This window comes from Trematomus bernacchii, unplaced genomic scaffold (genome assembly GCF_902827165.1).
Source record: "Trematomus bernacchii unplaced genomic scaffold, fTreBer1.1, whole genome shotgun sequence".
NCBI lineage: Eukaryota > Metazoa > Chordata > Actinopteri > Perciformes > Nototheniidae > Trematomus > Trematomus bernacchii.
This window is the reverse complement of record NW_022987876.1, coordinates 853,446-874,732: the sequence shown is the minus strand read 5'-3', so window position 1 is coordinate 874,732 and position 21,287 is coordinate 853,446. Positions and strand designations below refer to the sequence as shown.

Below are 21,287 nucleotides of genomic sequence, written 5' to 3'. Positions count from 1 at the left end.
TTAGAGCCATGTGGGACAAAACCTGATTATGCCCCTTCCTCTCGCTGTGAAGTCAACGGTGACTGTAAAAACTTCACTGCGCATGCTCAGAGTATTTTGTAATGTAATGTGTGTGGCAAAAAAATAATGACCAGAGGGGCACGGAGCTACCATCCCCACCATACGTCATCTCAAATCATTCAGAGCTGATTGGCTGTAAGTACGTGTGCCGCGAAAAGTGTGCTGTGTGAAGAGGAGACGAGAGAGCTGCAGTGGCGCGTCCTAAAACCAGGAAGTAAGCACAAAAAAGCAATGAGATTTCTCCAGAGGATTTTAGAAAATAGCTCGAAATAAGATCTGTGGGAAACGTACCTGTTAGATAAATGCACGTTTTGATTAGCCGGATAACATCCACATGTCTACCCTACTTTTATAATTTTTTTATCATAAATCTATGGATTAGATTTATGATAGACTTTTGAAACTACAAGAACATAAGGAGGACTTTTACAAAAAAGTAATAGAAATGTTTGTCCAGAAGGATAGGCAAATGGACTTCATCTTCAAGTCAAGGTAAGACCGCCATTTTATTGAAAATGGGATCTTACTAAGAGAGAACAATTCAATATTTAAATGATAAAATTACATTTTTTGGGTATCCTTTTGTTGAACTGTCTGTTTAAAATTAATCGAAGCATCAGACAAAAAAAGCTTTTGAAAATAATATTATATTTTGGTTTAGGTCAAAATATAATATTTGTAAACCTGAAGAGTTAGTGCCAGTGCCTCAGCAGCCATGAACCTCACTGCACGTCACTGCAGAAGCTTATATATAGACATCTAAGTTTTTTGTGCCCCACCACTTTTGTACATATAAAAACGCCACTGGTTACACTCTATATGAAAAATGTGTTTATTGCCATAAATGTTATGCTGGATTATCAGTAATCATTTCAAAGTGACACAGAGACATTGGACTAACCTTCAGCAAGCCGCGTTTATATGCGTTTTAATGCCCTTGCACACACATTTTGATCAGAAAACAGCAAAGGTGAGACGTATTTGCTGTTTTGGCCCCGTAACGTGAAGTCGTGTGTTGTCTTTCCTGGCTGCTAGTTCAGCTTTCATATTATATCTTTTTAGTTTGTGTTTGTGCAGACAGCATGAAGTATAAAATATCGCTACCATGAGTTATGTGCTAAGTGCGTTAGCATTTTTTCGCTTAGTGCTGATTCAGACGCTTGGTTTTAGACTTGTGTTTCGTTTAGGTAAAAATGGTTCATATCGTCAGTTAGCTGAGTATCTTCCCGTTAAGTGGGTATGACACATTCATAGTTTGTTAAATGTTAAGAAGCCCTCAAACGCTGGCGGGGGCAGCGAGCAATCGGGCTCAAGAGGTTAATAGCTATGATATAGAGAAGAGGTCTTCAATGTGTTATTAGGTCAGAGGCCCATTTCCTCGAAGAGAGACGGGCAGGGTTAGGGTACGCCATTAGACTGCGCCCCTTCAAACATTAAAGGATGTTTATAAACTAACCCAGGGTGTTTCTAGAAAAATATAGTATAAGGACAATATTGTGGTGCGGGAGCGGGAACAACAACGTAAGGTCGGAGCTCCGTAAAAACAAAGCTGTCTATGCCGTCTGACGCTGTGTTTGATACTCATATTTCTGGAGTAATTATACCGTTTTTGAGGAACAGAAATATTCTTTTCTGGCATCACTTTAACATTTTTACGGGGAAAATCTGCATTTTGGTTAGAGGGCACAGTGCTCCTGTTACCCGGTGCAGACCAAACCCTGTAACCTTTCTATTGTGCGTACAATAGTAAGCTGTTTTAAATATTATTTAGCTGTAGCTAGCTAGCTTGCTGCACAGGGCTTCAGCATAGTTGAGTTAGCTCACATGGTCAGACAGGGATTAAGGTTTGACAGTAACCATGTTTTGTCAACTAATCAGAATATCTTTTTTCTTTTTTTTTTCTTCATATTTTGGAAATATGTATCTATAATAGATAAATATTTCCAAAATAAGATATTTTAATCTTTTAAATACACATTGAATTTGGCGGCCCCCCACAGTTACTCTTAAGAAGATCAATGATATTGCATCTGTTATAAAATAGTGTTGTATATCCATATATTATATATAAAGCATATATGTACCATATTTGCACCATTAAGTATAACGCACCACTTCAGAAAATACATGTCGTATACCATGAATTGAGAAAGACCTGCACATCATTTAAAACGAGGCTACGACTACACTGATAATGTTTTTATGATTCCTGGTTCTTTCCAATATGTATGGCCCGTATTATGAAGGAAATCAAAAGGTCAAACTCAGTTTACTCGTTTAAAGGTACTTTTAATTTCATTGTCATTTCAGTGCATTGTTAGGATTTCAGATCAGGGTTTTAACATTTCAGCAAGTGGAATAGTTTTATTGACATGTATTTACAGTATTGTGTCATTTACCCCCCGTCGTTGTATTCCTGGTGAACATGATAAAGATTTTCTGTCGGACCGCTTTGATTTGCAGTCCGTAGATAACCGTGTTCATAGCGGGAGGAACCACGTGGAACAAGATGGACGCCAGCTTCCTGTGATCCGACAAGTGCGGGTAACGATGAAGGACGATGATGATGGAGCCGGACACGAACATGATGACGTAGACGGCCAGGTGAGTGGCGCAGGTCTGCAGCGCTTTCCTGTTCAGAGCCTTGTTCTTACTGCGCAGACACACTAAAGCGATCCTCAGGTAGGTGAGCGTGACACTGCCGAGCGACGAGCCCAGCAGGACCACGGTGTATCCGAGGCCGTAGATGTTGTTGATGAGAACGCTCTCACAGGACAGCTTGAACAAGGAGGCGTTATCGCAGAACGGGTTGAGGATAACCGTCCTGCAGCGAGACAGACGCACACTGAGGCCGATGAGGATCACCACCATGAGGAAGGAGATGGCCCACGCCCACACGGACAGACCCAGCACCATCTTGTGGGTCATGATGGTGGCGTAGCGGAGAGGGTTGCAGATGGCCACGTAGCGATCGATCGCCATGATCATCAGCACGGTGTGAGTAGCACTTGCATAAAAGTGAGCACAGAAGGCCTGAAAGGCGCAGTGGATGTAACCAACGTAGCGCTCCGAGATGGGAGTAAAGATATCGCTCAACAAGGGCGGGATGATGGTGGAGGCCCCGAACGCATCGTTAATACTCATGTTGCAGAACAGCAGGTACATGGGCTGGTGCAGGCTGCGCTCCATGCTGATCAGAACCACCAAGCCGATGTTGGACACCATGATGAAGATGTAGGTCAGGAGGAGGAGGATGAAGGCCGGGATGGAGGACTGAGGCGTGACCTTCAACCCCTCCAGGAGCAAAGTATCTCCCTCTAGAGTCTGGTTCTCCATACTGCACAGCGTTATTGGAGCCTAGTAAATGATGGACAGAGAAAAATGTCTTTACTCTCAAATACTGCTGAAGATAAGAAATCATACACAGCTCTGGAAATAAATAAAAAGACCTGCAAAATGATCTGGTTTTACTGTTTATAGAAGTTTCAGTGATAATTTATTAGAATAAACCTGTGTGTCCATAGAGCAAATATACAGAAAATAAAGGCCATACAAAGACATTTAAATAAACCTACTCATTAAGAACAAATAGAGACATGCCTTAAAGAAATGAAAAGGTCTTAATTAACCGTGTATAATTGAAAATTGGGCACTTACTTTAAATTTAGGAAAGTATTCTCAGTTTGCCGTAGCCGAGTGGTTCTCAACCTTTCATTAATACATGGACATGAAGACCTCAAACTGTTTTGAGTTTTTTGTATGAATCATGTCATCGGTAATGGTGAAGACCTGAACACAAGCCTTATCCTGCATTAGAAAAGTACAAACAATTGTGAAAATGTCAAATAAATAGTAAATACAACCAGCGAATTATGATGTATAATTATAATAATTCCTAAAATAAACAGTACAACTATTACGTCTTTAAACAAGTCAATACAATCATGTGTTTATTTATTACAGGACTGGTTTTCATTCATGTCAGCATGGCCGCAATTCACAAATGGGTATTACATTTGGTTTTCTTTGATTTTACAGTCCTAGATTAATTTGGGAATAAAGATCTGCAGAAATTAGAAAAAAAGGAGAAGGCTGCTGGAGAGCAAAGCTTACTCCTTACTGACTTGTTAAAATATTATTAAAATACATTTTATACAATCTTTACAACAGTATCATAATTGAGTGAAGGCTTTATTTCAGGTTTTATTTACTTAAATACAGTTTCTTTTTTTTATTTCTTTGTCCAAAAACATTTCGAACACTTTCAAAACCTGATTGAAAAAGTGAAATTAAAGCCAACTAAAAACAATTATAGTAATTCATTAAATATCCACAGATTTCAGTTCAAGATAAAAGAGACTGTATTATCATTCCTCTAGTGCTGTGCAACAACAAGACACTAGGTAATCCAATTGAATTTATACAACATGTAAGTCAATTATTTTTTGGGTATGATAATTGATGTTGGAAAGCATGTACAAATATTTACAAAAAACTGAATATAATATATAATATAAAACTAAAGACGTTTTGAATTTGACCTTAATACACATACTCTACATATATACTGTATATATATACATATATAAATATCAATTTAAAAAGATGATGCCAGAATATGTGTGTATCTCACATTGTGAAGCTATTACAGGGAATCAACGTGGTGTCCTGTTAAAGGGGTTCACTTTTAAAATGAAAGATGCATATTGATCAAAAATAAGGTGGTAACATAAAAACTGAGGAGAGATTATTATTGTTTATATGACTGGTGTATCTTTGTTAACCTAGAGCAGAAAGGGCTCCGTGTTAGACTATTACATGTAAATAGAGCAGCTATAATCAGGCATTTTGTTTCTTGAAAAAGTGTTAGAAAGACTGAAAAAACTACAAAACATATTCAGAGCAATATGCAAGAAGAATACAAGTGAAACAGTAGTGAATATATACAGATATATATGTTGGAATAATCAAATCAAATGAAACGTTATCTATATAGCACTTCTCATACACAATGGTAACTCAAAGTGCTTCACAGAAACAATACTAACTCCCCATGAACACTTAATACCACATAAATAAAATAAGAATAAAATACAATTCAGTTAAAAGCTAAATTAAAAAGGTCTTGAGTTTGCTCTCTCTATAATGAGTCTTTAGAGTCTAACAGAGACGGATGATGAGTTGAGGTGTGTGTCTCACCTGTCTCACCTGTGTCACCTGGAACACCTGCAGAGAGCCGGCGCCGCGATGCCTTTTATAATCTGAAATACTGTCCCGCAGCGCTGCACACTCAACGGCTTTCACTAAAGATCACAGTGTTTCTGTGCTACAGAGAAAACACCTCTGGAAAATATAAAATAAAGCTTTAGTTTTGCTGTTTTGGATTCATAAATACGAGTAACATGACTTCCTATTAAACTGTGCAGCCTTTTCACTTTAAAACTATGATATTTACAGGCCAAACCATTCATTTATAATAAAATAAATGTGAATGGCAGGCCTAGTTCAGACTTTAGGGGGCATCACATTTTGTATAGTTTAATCATTTCTTTCTTGGCCCATGCTAAACTCTTTTGCTGAGTTTCATTAAAAGTGTTTGTGTAATCCTACAGACAGACAAACCAAACTGAAAACACTGTCAGAGTAATAAGAGTCATGAAACGATCCGTAAAAACCAAGTTCATAAGGTTTTATTTAAATATTATTCTATCACTAAATCACTATTTACAGCCTTAATGCATTCATACATTGAAATATAAGATGTATTTTGGAACAATGCAGTTCTTTGAAGCGTAATTTATAATAACATGATTTACACTATGGGTCAGGGGTATTTCTGTAGATACACTGCTATCCAGTCACTTCAACATAATCAACACCGTGTCATTTAGCATCCATTGAAGCGACTTTTGAAACAGAGCCATAGCCCTCTGCCGGACCTCTTTGATCTGCAGGCCGTAGATCAGAGTGTTCAGGGCGGGCAGCACCACGTGTCCCATGACGGACGCCACCTTTCTGTGGGCCGCCAGCTGAGGGAAGCGGTGCAGAATCACGATGATGAAGCCGGACACCAGCAGGATGGCGTAGACGGCCAGGTGTGTGGCGCAGGTGTGCAGCGCTTTGCTGTTCAGAGTCTTGCTCTTACTGCGCAGACACACCATGGCGATCCTCAGGTAGGTGACCATGACGCTGCCGATGGACGAGCCCAGCAGGACCACGGTGTATCCAAGGCCGTAGATGTTGTTGATGAGCACGCTCTCACAGGACAGCTTGAACAAGGAGGCATTATCGCAGAAGAAGTGGAGAATAATCCACCTGCAGCGAGACAGACGCACACTGAGGCCGATGAGGATCCCCACCATGAGGAAGGCGATCGCCCAAGCCCACACCGACAGACCCAGCACCATCCTGTGGGTCATGATGGTGGCGTAGCGCAGAGGGTTGCAGATGGCCACGTAGCGATCGAACGCCATGATCATGAGCACGGTGTGAGAGGCGCTGGCGTGGAGGTGGACGCAGAAGGCCTGGACAGCGCAGTCCATGTACCGGATGACCCGCTGCGAGTCCGGCGTCAGGAGGTCCCGGAGAACATGAGGGATGATGACGGTGGCCCCGAACACATCGTTGATGCTCATGTTGCACAGCAGGAGGTACATGGGCTGGTGGAGGCCGCTGCTCCTGAAGATCAGCACCACCAGGCCAATGTTGGACACCATGATGAAGATGTATACAATTAGGAGAAGGATGAAGGAAGGAATAAAAGACTGGGAGGGGATATTGAACCTTTCTAGGATCAGGATGTCTTTACCAAAAGTGCTGTTTTCCATAGCTTTATATCATGTAGCAATACAGACTTTTATATGTTAAAAGTTATATAGAGTTACAGTTGCAGAAAATCAAAGACATGTACCTGAAGATCTTTGAAAAAAAAGTCTTAATAAAGTTACCACACTGAATCTAAATGTGTTCACATCACAATAACAATGACTCACTGTAAATAAGACGCATCCATTTAGTTGTTTGCAGAAACAGAAGCACTTAACATATTAAGTCACCATGTGTACAAAGTCAACATTTATATCAGTTCATTAATTGGTTGATTCACCTAAATTGAAAAAAGACCATTTTAAATGGTATTTCAATATTGGATGAAGTTACACAATGAAGAGTTGTTCCTGAAGGCCGTTAGTTATTGACAGTAACATAGACACTGATTCTGCAAAGACAACGTGTTCATTTTAAGCTCAACATAGAACAGGTTTCAGATCAGTACAAAACTCCAATAAAAACCTTTAAATGGGGAGAAAATGTGAATTACCTGAAGATGTTTAAATAAAGTCTTAATAAAGTTACCACACTGAATCTAAATGTGTTCACATCACAATAACAATGACGCGCTGTAAATTGGACGCATACATTTAGTTATTTTGCAGAAACAGAAGCACAACATATTAAGTCACCATGTCTACAAAGTCAACATCTACATCAGTTCATGAAATGGTTGATTCACCTTTTTTTTTAAAAGGTTAAAATGGTATTTAAAGATTTGATGAAGTTACACAATGAAGAGTTGTACCTGAAAGTCGTTTCTACAAAAGACACATGTTTGTAGAGTTATTGACAGTAACATAGACAATGATTCTGCAAAGACAAAGTGTTAATTTTAAGCTCAACATAGAACAGGTTTCAGATCAGATCAGGAAAAAACTCCAATAACAACCTTGAAATGGGGAGAAAATGTGAAAGGAAATTGCAACAGAGGAGGGATCCCTCTTCCAGGACAGACGGATACATCCCTGTTGAACAGTTTTCAATGTCATTTTTCAATGCTATGAGAAACAAAAAAACACTTTACATTCTCATATAATGCATTAAAGTGATGGTAGAAACAAACACACCAACAAGACATGAGAAATGAAACTGTAGCTGGTTAAAATTGGGGTAAACCAACATTCAAAGGAAGCTTGAACACTGAGAAATCCTATAAGCTGCTACAGTGAATAAACGATATGTGAATGTACATTCATTAAATAAGCACAATGTCTAACAGCAGCTGCTTAGACACAGTCCTGCCTCCACCTCCGACCAGAAGTGAAGACTTTTATTTGGTGCATCGCGCGCTGACAGGTCAATGGTAACTTGGCAACAATGAAGCTTCATTATGTGTATCTAATGAAGGTTAATTCAAGATATTGGCAGGAAGGGTGGCTAAGTGACTAAATATCTTGGGGTTTGCTCGTGTGTTGACCAAGCAGCAACCTCCGGTTCTAATAAATAAAGCCAACACGGCCTTGTGATCTTTAAATGGTCACTTTAGGGCTCTGAAAGTGAGATAATCCCCATAGACCCCCATGTTAAAAGGCCCAACCCTAACCCTATACAGCAGAAACAAACATGTTTGCAGCCTGGTGGAAGGAAAAAAAATGTTCTGGCCTATTTCAGCTATACCGAGGTTTACATTTGTATATAACTTGCCTGTTGAATATCAATGTAATGATGCAGGAATGAGTCCTAAAACCCGTAAATTAGTCAGCATTTTATCACCTTCAGTCCCCTAGTCTGTAGGTCAATGGTTTTTGTTTTTGGTTGTTATCCTGAAATAAGGTCTGTGGTTAAAACAAGCTGAAGAGGTTAGAATTCTACTGCATAAAATACGTCAGTAAATACCCAACTGGTGAATTTCAAGATGGCGGTTGCTAACAAGTGTCGAAATGAGACAACTAAATGTCATCACGCCCAACATTTACACACATACTATCTCCAGCTGCAGAGGGGTGTAAGCATTACCTTGTTGCACCATGACACCCCCTCCACCTAAAGCTGGCTACACACCAACCCGATTTTGGGAGTCAGAGGCCGCCAGAGGCAGTCGGGCATTCGCGGCGCCCTACTCAGATTTGTGTGTCCCGCACCGTCATCTCTTTACGGCACCTTTTCACACCTCCGGACGCCTCCCGCGTTGAATCGGCCGCGGGAGGCGTCGGGAAAGTCATGTACATTTTGCAAGAAGTGGCCATTATTCAGATAGTGTTTCTGTCTGCCCCTCTATTCTTTCTCCCATTATCCTCCACAATCTGCCTAGCTGTTCAAGATGGTCATTTTAAAATGTGTTAAAAATATACTGTTAGTAGTTAAACCAATAATAATGTGCGGCTGCTACTGGCAGTTATGTAGGCACATTTTTTATTTTCGCTGTGTGATTAAAAGAATAAACACAAATAGCAGGATAGGCAATACAAAACTTTATTTCGTACCTTGATACTACAGCCATTGATAACACAGCATTAGACATATTTGGCAAACTCTTTTTTTTATTGTATTGCACACTATTTTTATCGTATTGTAGTCGATTGTTGACATTGTACAGTTCTTTAGACATATTTGCTATATCTTATCCCACTGAAAAGGCACTGCACCGACACCGTTAAAATATTGGCATAGTTCATCCCTGTGCTGCTTGGCTCAAGCTGGATTATTGGTGGTGTGTGGCAGGGTGGCCTGCCGTAGTTCAGGTTCTTGTCTCCATCTTCCTGGGACAGTGCCATGATCGGGTCCTTCCTGGTCAACAACTCCCGCCATCTATGCGCAACAGTTCTCTGTGCGCAGGAAGTTGTGCAGACCACAGCAAGCCAAAACAATGGCCTCCACTTTGGCAGTGTCTTGAATGTTTATGGTGGTGAGAAAGACCCGAAAACGGTTGGCTAGGATGCCAAAGGCATTTTCTACCACCCTCCGAGCCTGCGACAGCCTGTAGTTGAAGATGCGTTGCTCTACAGCTAGCCTGCGGTTCGGATAGGGCTTCATCAGGTGCTCCTTCAGGGGAAATGCCTCATCTGCCACAATGGAGTAACAAACCGCCTGGCCAGACGCTGTGTTTGTTTGTTTATATCACTCAGTCTGTTCTTCTTCTCTTGGTGTATAAAAGGCAGTCTGTCTTCCGGTTGTTGCCTCTTTTGAATGATGAATGCACACTACCGCTGCCTGCTGGTAAGGACAGTTATTGCCACTCGTCGACTGAAGTATTTGCGGTGTGTTCGTAGGCGGGCGGCGTAGCGGGCGACGTAGCCGACGCAGGGGACGAAGCTGACGTAAAAGTCGGGACGCCTTCGGTACGCGTTCTTTGGTCTCAGGTGGGTGTGTAGCGGCCTTTACCTTAAAGAACTCATTATACCCTACTGTCCTACTAGGGCATTGCGTTCCAAGAATGCAGGGTTGTTGGTTGTTCCTCGAGTCTCTAAAAGTACAATGGGAGCCAGAGCCTTTTCTTATCAAGCTCCATTTTTGTGGAATCAGCTTCCAGTTTGTGTTCGGGCGGCAGACACCCTATCCGTTTTTAAGAGTGCGCTTATGAACTTCATTTTTGATAAAGCTTATAGTTAGGGCTGATTAGATTCAGCCCCTAGTTTTGCTGCTATAGGCTTAGATTGTCGGGGGACACCTTACTTCTTCCTTCTCTCTGTCTGTGCCTGTGTACTCTCATGTTCCGAATAACCCAGCTTCCCCAAAATTTCCTTTTTGGTGTCTTATATTGGGCTATATAAATAAACATTGATTGATTGATTGATTGAATCAAATATCATTACATTCCATTCTACAGTTGTAGGCAATTTTCGCTAAAAAACAAAACATGTAGTTTGCTGGTGGCACTACAAGAGATCACTCCCTCTGGGGACCATGCATGTACAGTATGCCAAAAAATATGTATCTTCAGTCTGGGCAAAAATGGTGGCCTTAATGGCAATGCCTTACCTAGAACTAGGACTACATTAAAAAAAGTGATTCTACAAATAAGAAAAACATCTAGGGTTTGCACTGCTTACTCTGGAGAAAATAAATTGTATGTTTTAGAATAGTACACTGTACGCACTTCTGTACAAATCTGCACATTTCAAAGTTATACGGTTAATGGTCCGTCCTTACTCAACATGTCACAATATTTGTCAGTCGTTTGAATTGGCAGGGGAGATGGCAGGAGACTGTTTTTTTGGTACTGTGACTATTGTTGCATGCGCCCACTTCCCAGCCCTCCCATCCCCCTGGTCTCTTTGTAAAAGGTGCAGTATGATTCAGACATGAAGACAGACAATCATCTCTCCTTTTTACAGGTGAGTGTCATTGTTTAAAATCTTCTAGTAATGCCGGTTTTTGTTGTTAAACCAAAATTCAAGACCTTGTTTGAAATGCTTACATCTCTTCATAGAATCAGATGGAAAGATGAAGAATCCTGTTAATGTGTGATATTTAATATGTGGCTTTTCCAGGTTTAGGATAACTTTATTTTTTAAATTAGACGTTTTTTGTAACTTCTTTCTTTGAATATCTTATAATAGATCCTAATCTGTATAACAACATCATTCTAATATTATATATTCACAAATGAAACTGAGATGTAGTCATCAAGAATGCATTTTAATCATAACCAAACTGTTAAATGGCTGTTAACTCTGTACAACATTTATCAGGGTATTTATAATATCACCTAGCATATGGGCAACATCATCACACTGAATGTATTGTTTTTTATAAGCTTGATTGCAAAATGTAAATGTAAAAAGAGATGTACTAATCAATGTCTACTCTCTTTTTTGGATGATAGCAGAGCCATTACACAAAAAGAAAACAGACTTATAAAATTATGATTCTTGCAGACGTGATGTTTCTCAATTAGGTAAAATGATAAGAAGGACAAAGGGAAACATGGCGTGTGGGGGCTGGGGGCTGTGAAGATGACTGCCGAAGTGTCCTTCGCCTCACTGAGGGGGGATTTGCAGAGTATTAGGCACTTTTTACCCACTAACAGCCTTTATGAAAGAGCATATAGAGTAAAGTTGTACTAAAAGTAAGATTTACAAACCTGAACCTAGATATGGGTATAATTTCATGTTTATTTGTTTACTAATTTATATACATAGTACACGCCAAACTAAAATCAAAATGTTCATTAAGCATCATTTTCCTAACACAGTCCCTGTGGTGTTCATTAAAATCTATTACAAGTTAGCTTGGACATCTGCTCCCTGCTCACTTTGCTTGCACTGAGAATTACACGCAATTCTGCTCATTACAGTCATATGTCTTCTGCTGTGTGATAATCTGTAATGAGCAATGCATGAATCCAGACGAGTAAAACTTAATTGCCAGAGGAGTGAAACTTATTTGCTGGTATGAGCTGAAATGAAACTTTTATAAATATAACACATGCAGGTTTCATTGTCCTCTTTGAGAAAGTGTGACTGTGGTTCCAATTCAACAGACCTGATAGCTAATGTGGATAATTCCATGCACGTTAAGCTAATCAATAACTTCCCTCTGTCAGAGCATTTCTTGGTTATGTAGAGACAGGCAAAAAGGGAAATACATATCGTTCTCCTCATTATATCAACATCTGGGATGAAAATAACATCTGTCTTTTCTTTCTTTTTTTTTCTTTTCTTTTTATTGAGTCAGGCACAATGAGTTTACATTTATACAGTCAATATTTTTCCCTTTCCCCCCCTCCCCTCCCGGTCCTAGCTAGTAAAGTAAATAGATACATATAGGTACAAATAAAGTAATGTAAAAGATAATATAAAAAAATTAATAGATAAGGAAATAAAGAATAATAACAATAATACATGTACCCATATACTCACATATGTATACCCACATATACACATACACATATATATATATATGTACATACCTACACACATATACACATACACATACATACACGTACATACATACATGTATATAAAGACAGAAAAAAAAAACATACATTCATAATTCCCCCCTATCTTCTTAATGTACTGTCTTAAGTTCAGCTATGTAGGCTAACACAGAGCCCCAGACAGATTCAAATAGTTCTGAAGAGCCCCTCAGGTTATATTTAATTTTCTCCAAGTTCAGGTACATCATTAGATCTTTGAGCCATAGAGATGCTTTAGGTGGTATCAAAGATTTCCATTCTAGGAGTATTCTTCTACGTGCTAAAATAGATGCAAAGGCTATACTGTCCTTAGTTTTCCTCCTCATCATTCGGTGGCCAGGTAGTACTCCAGAAATGGCAGTTTCTGTACATGGTGTCAATACCACGTCCAAGGCCTGAGCAAGGTGTTTGAAAATGCTTGTCCAGTATCCTTGTAGGCGAGGACAAGACCAAAACATATGAGTCATGTTTGCTGGTGACGTGTGGCATCTGTTACAGGTATCCGTGACATTTGGGTATATTTTGGAGAGTTTAGAGTTGGTGTAATAGATACGGTGGACAACTTTAAGTTGTATAAGATTGAGCCTGGAACAGGACGTACTATTGTTCACTCTCGCTAATGCGCCATCCCAGACATCATCATATATTGCTTGGACTAGTTCCTCTTCCCAATCTTGTTTGATTTTACCAAGAGATGTTTCTGTGAGACGGGAGACGGAATAGTAAATTCTTCAAATCAAACCTTTTTCGGTTATTAGAGTGTCCAGAATTGAGTCAATTATTGAATCCGGAGGGATATTGGGGAAGGAAGGGTTATTTAGTTTAACCCAGTTACGGACCTGTAAGTAGCGAAATAGATGAGAGTCTGGCAGGCAACATTTGTCAGAGAGTTGGCTAAAGCTACCGAAAACATTGTTGATATAAAGGTCTCTTACTCTGATAAGACCTAATCTCTGCCACATAGAGAAGGCCCCATCAGTGTAAGGGGGGAGAAAGAGATGGTTGTTGCGAATGGGACTATGAATAGAGGATCCATTAAGTCCATGAACATTTCTGAATTGGGACCATATTCTTAGGGTGGAAACAACTATCGGGTTATTCGAATATTGAGTCGGCCGGCTGGGTAATAGATGTAAGCAAAGCCAAAAGTGAGGTAGTAGGACAGGATTTGGCTTCAAGCTCACACCAACTCAATGTTGGTTCCTTAGTCCATAAAATTATGTTGTGGATATTGGCTGCCCAATAGTAGTGTCTTATGTTTGGAAGCGCTACTCCTCCTGTAGATCTGTGCCTTTGTAAAAGCTCTTTCCTAATTCTAGGAGTCTTCCCTTGCCATATGAAAGAGGAGATTAGTGTGTCTATTTTACGAAAAAGTGATTTGGGTAGGAAGACTGGCAGACATTGAAAGAGGTACAGGAAGCGAGGGAGAACGTTCATTTTTATACAGTTTACCCTCCCAGCGATACTTAAAAGAGAAGTGTCATGCTTTTTCGGTTATTACCCGTCCCCTTGTGTGTTATGAAGGTTTTTATGCATACCTCCCCAAAACGCCTCGTTGGAGATACGTCATTGTCCATTTGATTCTTCCGGGTACGGCATGATGTCATGTCGTACCCGGAACGAAATGGACCAATCCGTGGAGCCGTTACGTTACGTCCGCGGAGCCGTTACCTTAAGCCCCCGCTGATTGGTCCAAATTGACCAATCCACGGACTTCCTCACACACACATCTGTGTGCAGGGAGCAGGCAGCTCAGCTGATTTCTCCTCCCTGGCTGCAGGCTGATAACAGACAGAGATGCTGTATGAGAAGCCAATGTGAGTTTGGAAAAATGCACAGTATAAATCTATTTTAGTATACCTCAACAATGGAATTATGATCAGTAGAAATGGCCATGACACCTCTCCTTTAAATGTAAATTATTCCACCTTTCCAAATCAAATTTGAGCTTGTCAATTAGTGGTGGGACGTTGTTTTTGTAAAGGTCTGAGAGTTTTCCACTAATATTCACACCTAAGTACTTAAAATTACTTCTGGACATCTTAAAGGTGATGAGTCTATCGGGGATCTGAAGGGCCAGGTCATTTACAGGGAAGAACTCACTCTTGGAAAAGTTTAGCTTGTACCCTGAAAAGGTTCCGAATCGAGTTAACAGATCTATTATCTGAGGAATGGTAGATATAGGGTTAGAAATGAACAATAGTAAATCGTCAGCGTATAACGAGAGTATGTGTTCTGAACCATATCTGGTCATTCCTTGTGTAAAGCTGGCAGATTTAAGCGCAATTGATAAGGGTTCGATCGCCATGGCGAATAGTAACGGGCTTAGAGGGCAACCCTGGCGAGTTCCTCTACCTAGTGTAAAATATTGAGAATTCATCCCGTACTCACTGAAGCCTTGGGTGAAGAGTATAACAATGCTATCCACGACACAAATTTGGATCCGAGGCTGAACCTCTTAAGGACCTCAAATAGAAAGCCCCACTCCACCCTGTCGAACGCTTTCTCTGCATCCAATGAGACCACCACCTCTGGTGTCTCCTTGGATGCAGGAGAGAGGAGGATGTTGAGAAGGCGACGGATGTTGGAGAAGGAGTATCGTCCTTTCATAAACCCAGTTTGGTCTAATGATATGATGTTTGGCTTGACTGATTCAAGGCGTATGGCTAGTATTTTAGCTAGGATCTTATAGTCCGCATTCAGAAGGGAGATGGGGCGATAGGAGCTACATTCAGAATTTTCCTTGCCTGGTTTTAATAATACGATTACTACCGCATCAGTGAGCGTTTGTGGCAACGTTCCCCGGTCCAGAGAGTCCTCGAACATTCTCAAAAGAAGGGGGGTCAATTTATCAATACTTTTTCACTTTGGGGTAGAGAAAACGCCATGGGTCCACACATCCTGTTTGACTCATAAATAATGAGATGGCTTTAGCCATTTTAGAGGGGTAGTCCCGTTTTGGGCTAGATTTGTCTAAAAGCGGGTCCATTGTACAGTTGAGATCACCGCCCAAAATCAAATGGTGGGAGTTTAGGTTGGGTAATAATGATATCACCTTTCCCATGAATGCTTCATCATCCCAGTTGGGCGCATATAGATTGGCGAGAACAACATTGACATTATTGAGGGAACCAGAGACTATCACAAAGCGACCTTGAGGATCCGCTATAACCTTAGTCGGGCTGAACTGTATTTTTTATGCATCACAATAGCTGCGCCTCTTGCTCTACTACTAACATTGGAATGAAAGGTTTGGCCAACCCATGATGCCTTTAACCTATGGTAGTCCTTGGTGGTCAGATGAGTTTCTTGTAAAAAGGCAATTTCAGTTTTAAGATGTTTGGAAAATGGGGGAAATATTCTGCCTCGTTTAACTGGGGCATTCATGCCCTTAACATTCCAAGAGACAAGTCTTAGACATGCTCCACCATTTCCTGTCCTACATTAACCATCATCAAAATGTGACCCAGAAGTATATGAAGAGGTAGCATGGGGCCTATTTAATGGAAAGCAGGAGAAACGAACAACAAAAATCAAAAATAAACATAGTAGGACCTAACACCCAAATTCTCCCCAAAAAAAATGCTCTCAAAAAGGAGAGCCAAACACATATTCCCTTTCCTAAGCTTGTTCCGAAAACGAGAACTAGCAGCAGGACTCCAAAAAAATATGTCACTTCCGTATGACATTAACCTATAATCTAACTAATGTTCCTGAGCAGACAGGGCTCCTATCTCTACAATTGGTCTGACATGTAGAGTAAACAGTCTAGTGTTGTTTGTAGCCAATATAAAGTTAACCGCACAAACCAGAAATGAAACAAAAAAGGTTCCTAGCAAGTCTTGTTTCCCCCGGACCGTGCCCCTTTAACACCGGAAGTGGCCACAGTATCACACAACAACAGAGGAAATCTAGTGCACATGCTGGATAACAACATCCATACCTCACAGTGGATCCATATCAGGATATCTTAATACAAACAGACTCAGGTTAAACATTTCAACTTCACCCTTTCCTGAGATGTCCGTTTGTGAGTGTTTATTTGTCGTGCATTCAGTCCAGAGAAAGTCCGTGCTCCACAGCCTCCCACTACTCGGGCGGGACAATGCGTTGGTTGTAGAAGTCCTGGGCTTTTTGCGGACAGTCAAAGTAGTAATCGTCATTTCTGAATGAAACATGAAGACGAGCTGGGTGCAACAGGCGGAATTGTATTCCTTTCTGGTAAAGAGAATTCTTGATGGGGTTGAACGCAGCTCGCTTTTTGGCTAGGACAGCGCTGATATCAGGATACACTCTCAACTCGGTGCCGCCGTAATACAGCTTGTGTTGTCTGGCCCATTTTAAGACTGCCTCCTTTTCCTGGAAACTGAGAAATTTGACAATGAAGGCCTGAGGCTTCCCCGTGTTGTTGGAGTCTCCCGGTCTGGGACCGAGGGAACAGTGGGCTCGTTCTATCTCCGGAGGACTGCTGAGAACACCGGGACCCGTCACCTCCATTATCAAGTCAGACACAAACTTTGTCGGGTCCTGACCCCTCTCGCGCCCCTCGGGTATGTTTATTATCCCAAAGTTGGACCGCCTGGACCGGTTTTCGAGGTTGTCCACCCGCTCCTGGAATGTGATGGTTTGGGACTGTAGGGACTGAACAGCGGCTTCCATCACGGTGAGTTTCCCAACGTTTTCACCCACCACTACTTCGGTTTTGTCGAGACGGCTGTTGAACGATGCCACTTGTTGTCCTAGTGAGTTTACCGACCTCTCCAGGGAATCCGTTGATTCTTGTATCAGTCTAGCCATGTCGGATTTGAAACTATGACTTTGTTTGCTGAGAAGAGCCTCCAAGTCCCCCTTGGTAACTGGGCAAGCGGCAGCCATGTTAGCTGCTATCTTAGCCGCTGTGGTCGCAGCTCTGGTTGTTTGTGTGGTTGATGTCGATGGCTGTTTCTGTTTCCTAGTCATTACTTCATAGTTCCCTTAAATATGAGCGTGGTTTGAATCGGTTACAAAATCGGATTTGAAAGGTATTTGAAAGGTATAGAAAAGTTTGTCAGGAGCCCTCCACACACACGTCTGCTCACTCCCTCATCAAACCGGAAGTCTCCTGTCTTTTCTTTCTAAGTGTAGCAGGATGAGAGTCCTAATCCCTTGTAAAGCATATTCTCCTCGTTTGGCTCTTGTGAGCATATCACCACCAGGGGGCACCCTATAAAAGGGCAGAGGTTTCTAGCTGGCTGTCTCTTGTTTGTTGGTACACAGACCCGCCCCACTTGCGTGTTTGCCGTGTTTGCTTCCGCCACCGGTGCAGGTATGTTGCAGTAGCATTGCTCGCTAGTGATGGGAATTCCGGCTCTTCTTGGTGAGCCGGATCATTTGGCTCGGCTCACCAAGAAGAGCCGGCTCTTTCGGCTCCCAAACGGCTCTTCAGTTTACCACATATTATACCTTTTATAATTCAATCAAATGTAGCCTTGTTTTGACTAATGATTTATATGTGTACACATATCACTTAAATTATTCAATACATCCTTTGTACGGAAGTATTCAAAAGTAAAAATGACATGTTTAATATCAATTATTTGCTGTGGCCAATTGTTTTCATTGCATTTACAGACCCTTGTATCTCTCTGATACCACCCAATGAATGCACAGACTTGCTTGTCGAACCACGCTACACAAAGCAGATAGCAACACCTATAACAAAACCCGAGGTGACAGGGCTTTCAGTGTTGCAGCTCCTAGACTGTGGAACAGCCTCCCAGTACATATCCGGACTGCTGAGTCTATTGAACTTTTTAAATCTCAGCTAAAAACTCACCTCTTTGCACTGGCTTTTAATACTAGTTGAACATTACATTTTTACATTTGTATGTGTTTTTTAAAAAATATTTTTCTAGTTATTGTGCTTTTTATCATGTTTTTAATTATTGTTTTATTATTGTACTCCCATTGTGTTATTTAATATGTATTGCCTGTACAGCACTTTGGTCAACTGAAGGTTGTTTTAAATGTGCTATATAAATAAATAAAGATTGAGATTGAGATAAAAACTTAAGCATAGACATTTTAAAAAATGGGCTACTCTATCGACATTTTAAAATTATATTTAAAGAAAAGGCCCTGACTAAACAGCAGGGCTCTATTTCAGTATTAACTATAGAAAAAAAGACAGCAACAGCTGACATCAAATCTTTGCCGAGCCCAAGGATAATCATAAATAAATAACATAGTGAAAATAAATATATTGCAATGCTCAGTACAGCAGCATCCAACCGTCTCTAATCATAAAAAAACATAATAAAAATAAATGTATTGCAATGCTCAAAACAGCAGCATCCAACAGTCTCTAATCCTTGGATATTACATGTCACTGCATGCATGTACGGAGCAGCTGTAGCGCGGAGATCATCATATCATTCTGTCTTGTATTACTTAACAACAACAAAATAACAAAAAAAAACGGCTCGTTCGCGGGCGCGAGCCGGCTCCCGTCGTTCACTTAAAAGAGCCGGCTCTTTGAGCCGGCTCGTTCGCGACCGACACATCACTATTGCTCGCTTCAGGAAAGGTTCTGCAATTTGCCAGCGTATTGATACTTAGCCCTGCTTTGACTCACCTAGTGGAGGATCCTCCCGGTGCAGCCTGTCAACACAGCCATAAAGAGCGTGAAGCTCTCCCCTCTCTGCGTCATCGATAGGAAAGCCTGATCGGTATGTGCGCTGTACGGCGATCTATTTAGTCAATCCACCTCATTACTTGTATTGATATTAACGCTATATTTGTATTTATTCATAAACCTAGGGCCAATCCAATGTTTAAGGGACATCTGCTGTTTTGCTTCACCGGAGAAAGTGTGTTTATCGGCAGTAACGTCACAACTGCTGCTGATCCTGCCTAAATGTTTGGGCTACCGCTACATAATCGTTGCTTCTGATTGCTGCTTCTGGCCAGCTTTGCGTCGCCTACTGCGGATGCTCGCTCACCAGTAAAATGCTGCTTTAACTGTACGCCTTCCTGCTGCCTTGCTTGGGCCGACACTTGAAGTGTGGAAGTCACTGAACTCTGGGGCTAACTCCCTCTATAACTTGTCCTTACTTTGGCCTACTTGATTTAAACTAGCTTGTTTATTTTATTCTAGTTAATTGTTTATTTTGTTTGACTGAACCTTTTCTCTTGTGATTTGTTCTATTTTTAAATGTTTACACAATTGTTATTGTGGGGGAAACTTCTGTGTAGCAATGCAGTGGGAGTCACCGACTCAAAGGAGACACGGGGAGAGCTGGAGCTTTGATGTCAAACACTGATGGTTTATTTAGGAGCTTCGGCCGGAGAATTCACATCACAAGTCCAAGAGCCAGAGGTTCTGACTTCACGGTAGAGTTGCCACGTTAAATCTGAAGAACTCCCCCCCAGACCCATGTGTTTAGCTAGTTCTGAGAGAATAATCAACATTGTGCATAACAAGATAGAATCATAACACCTCTATCAGCTGACGCCAACAGGCTGGAACAGGGAGACAAAACACTGAGAGCACAGCAGCCAAGGTTACAGGTGCGTGTGCTCAGTCAGGACAGTATGAACTGATAAACTGGGTCAAAGTTATGGACCTTTCCCCATTATTATGGATTGGTTGGATTATTTCCCCAACAGTTATCATCTGTTTATGAGAACATATTTGATATTGTGTTTGTTTATTACTTTGATTTACGTATTTTGCCCCCATTAACTGCGTTTGCCTCTTTGTTTCCCTACTTAGTTACTGAGAGCTGAAGCTGGTGGTGCTGGTGTCCAAGGTGGTGGTTTTCCTCCCTTCTTTTGTGTGTGATGTGCTCCCCCGGGATTTGATTTCCTGCACGTATGACTGGGGTGATTTAAGTTTGGTTTGCTTGGGGATCCTTCCACTCACTCGTCGACCCTATCCCCCCACTGGTAAGCCTCAGCCCCTAATTCATTTTTTCCCTTTGTGCTACAGCCCTGTGCGACTGTTTTGAACTACATTTTAACTATTGACTTGTGCTAAATAAAATTGTATATTTTTGATAAATTGAAACCACGTCTCCTGCTCCATTAGTATTCAAACCTATGTGTCCACTCTATAACTGAAAAAAGTGTTAATATTTCCTTGGGTGAAATTCCCAAGGTGGCGTTGTCGGAATTGTGAATGGTGTAATCAAACCAACTTTAACAAATACATTCACCTATCCTCCCCTCTGCGGCTACTGCCACATAAACAAAGCATAGAGATGGCATTTTAGATTAGGCAACTCCACTAAAACAAGGTCTTTTTAAGCCCACAGACTTTAGTGATTCCTTCATCGAACTAAAATGTACTTAGAGATTAACTAATGAGAAGTAACCATGGAGCAGCAATTGGGTCATAACAAACACAATTCTGGGTGGTTCGTCAAATATTTCGCTGTTAATGTACCATACAACAGTGTAGGCAAACTGTGATAAAATGCCTCACTTCATCTGCTAAATCAGACTGAAACAGTAATTTCTCACAACTGTATCTATGTGTTTTGACAGGCTTGATTAGACC

The 21,287-nt window shown here is 41.0% G+C and overlaps 2 protein-coding genes across 2 annotated transcripts; both read right to left on the bottom strand.

The window, feature by feature from the left end:
• Positions 1-2,451: 2,451 nt before the first annotated feature.
• Positions 2,452-3,399, bottom strand: LOC117469527 (olfactory receptor 5B17-like). The gene has a single exon (XM_034113955.1). It carries the CDS (start codon positions 3,394-3,396, stop codon positions 2,452-2,454), a length of 945 nt encoding a protein of 314 aa, XP_033969846.1. The 5' UTR covers positions 3,397-3,399.
• A 2,519-nt stretch (positions 3,400-5,918) lies between these two features.
• LOC117469526 (olfactory receptor 5B17-like) lies at positions 5,919-6,887 on the bottom strand. The gene has a single exon (XM_034113954.1). It carries the CDS (start codon positions 6,885-6,887, stop codon positions 5,919-5,921), a length of 969 nt encoding a protein of 322 aa, XP_033969845.1.
• Between the last annotated feature and the right edge of the window lie 14,400 nt (positions 6,888-21,287).

What these genes read in the sequence shown, in the direction of transcription:
- LOC117469527 (XM_034113955.1), bottom strand. Translation starts at nt 3,396, where the DNA reads ATGGAGAACCAGACTCTAGAGGGAGATACTTTGCTCCTGGAGGGGTTG.
- LOC117469526 (XM_034113954.1), bottom strand. Translation starts at nt 6,887, where the DNA reads ATGGAAAACAGCACTTTTGGTAAAGACATCCTGATCCTAGAAAGGTTC.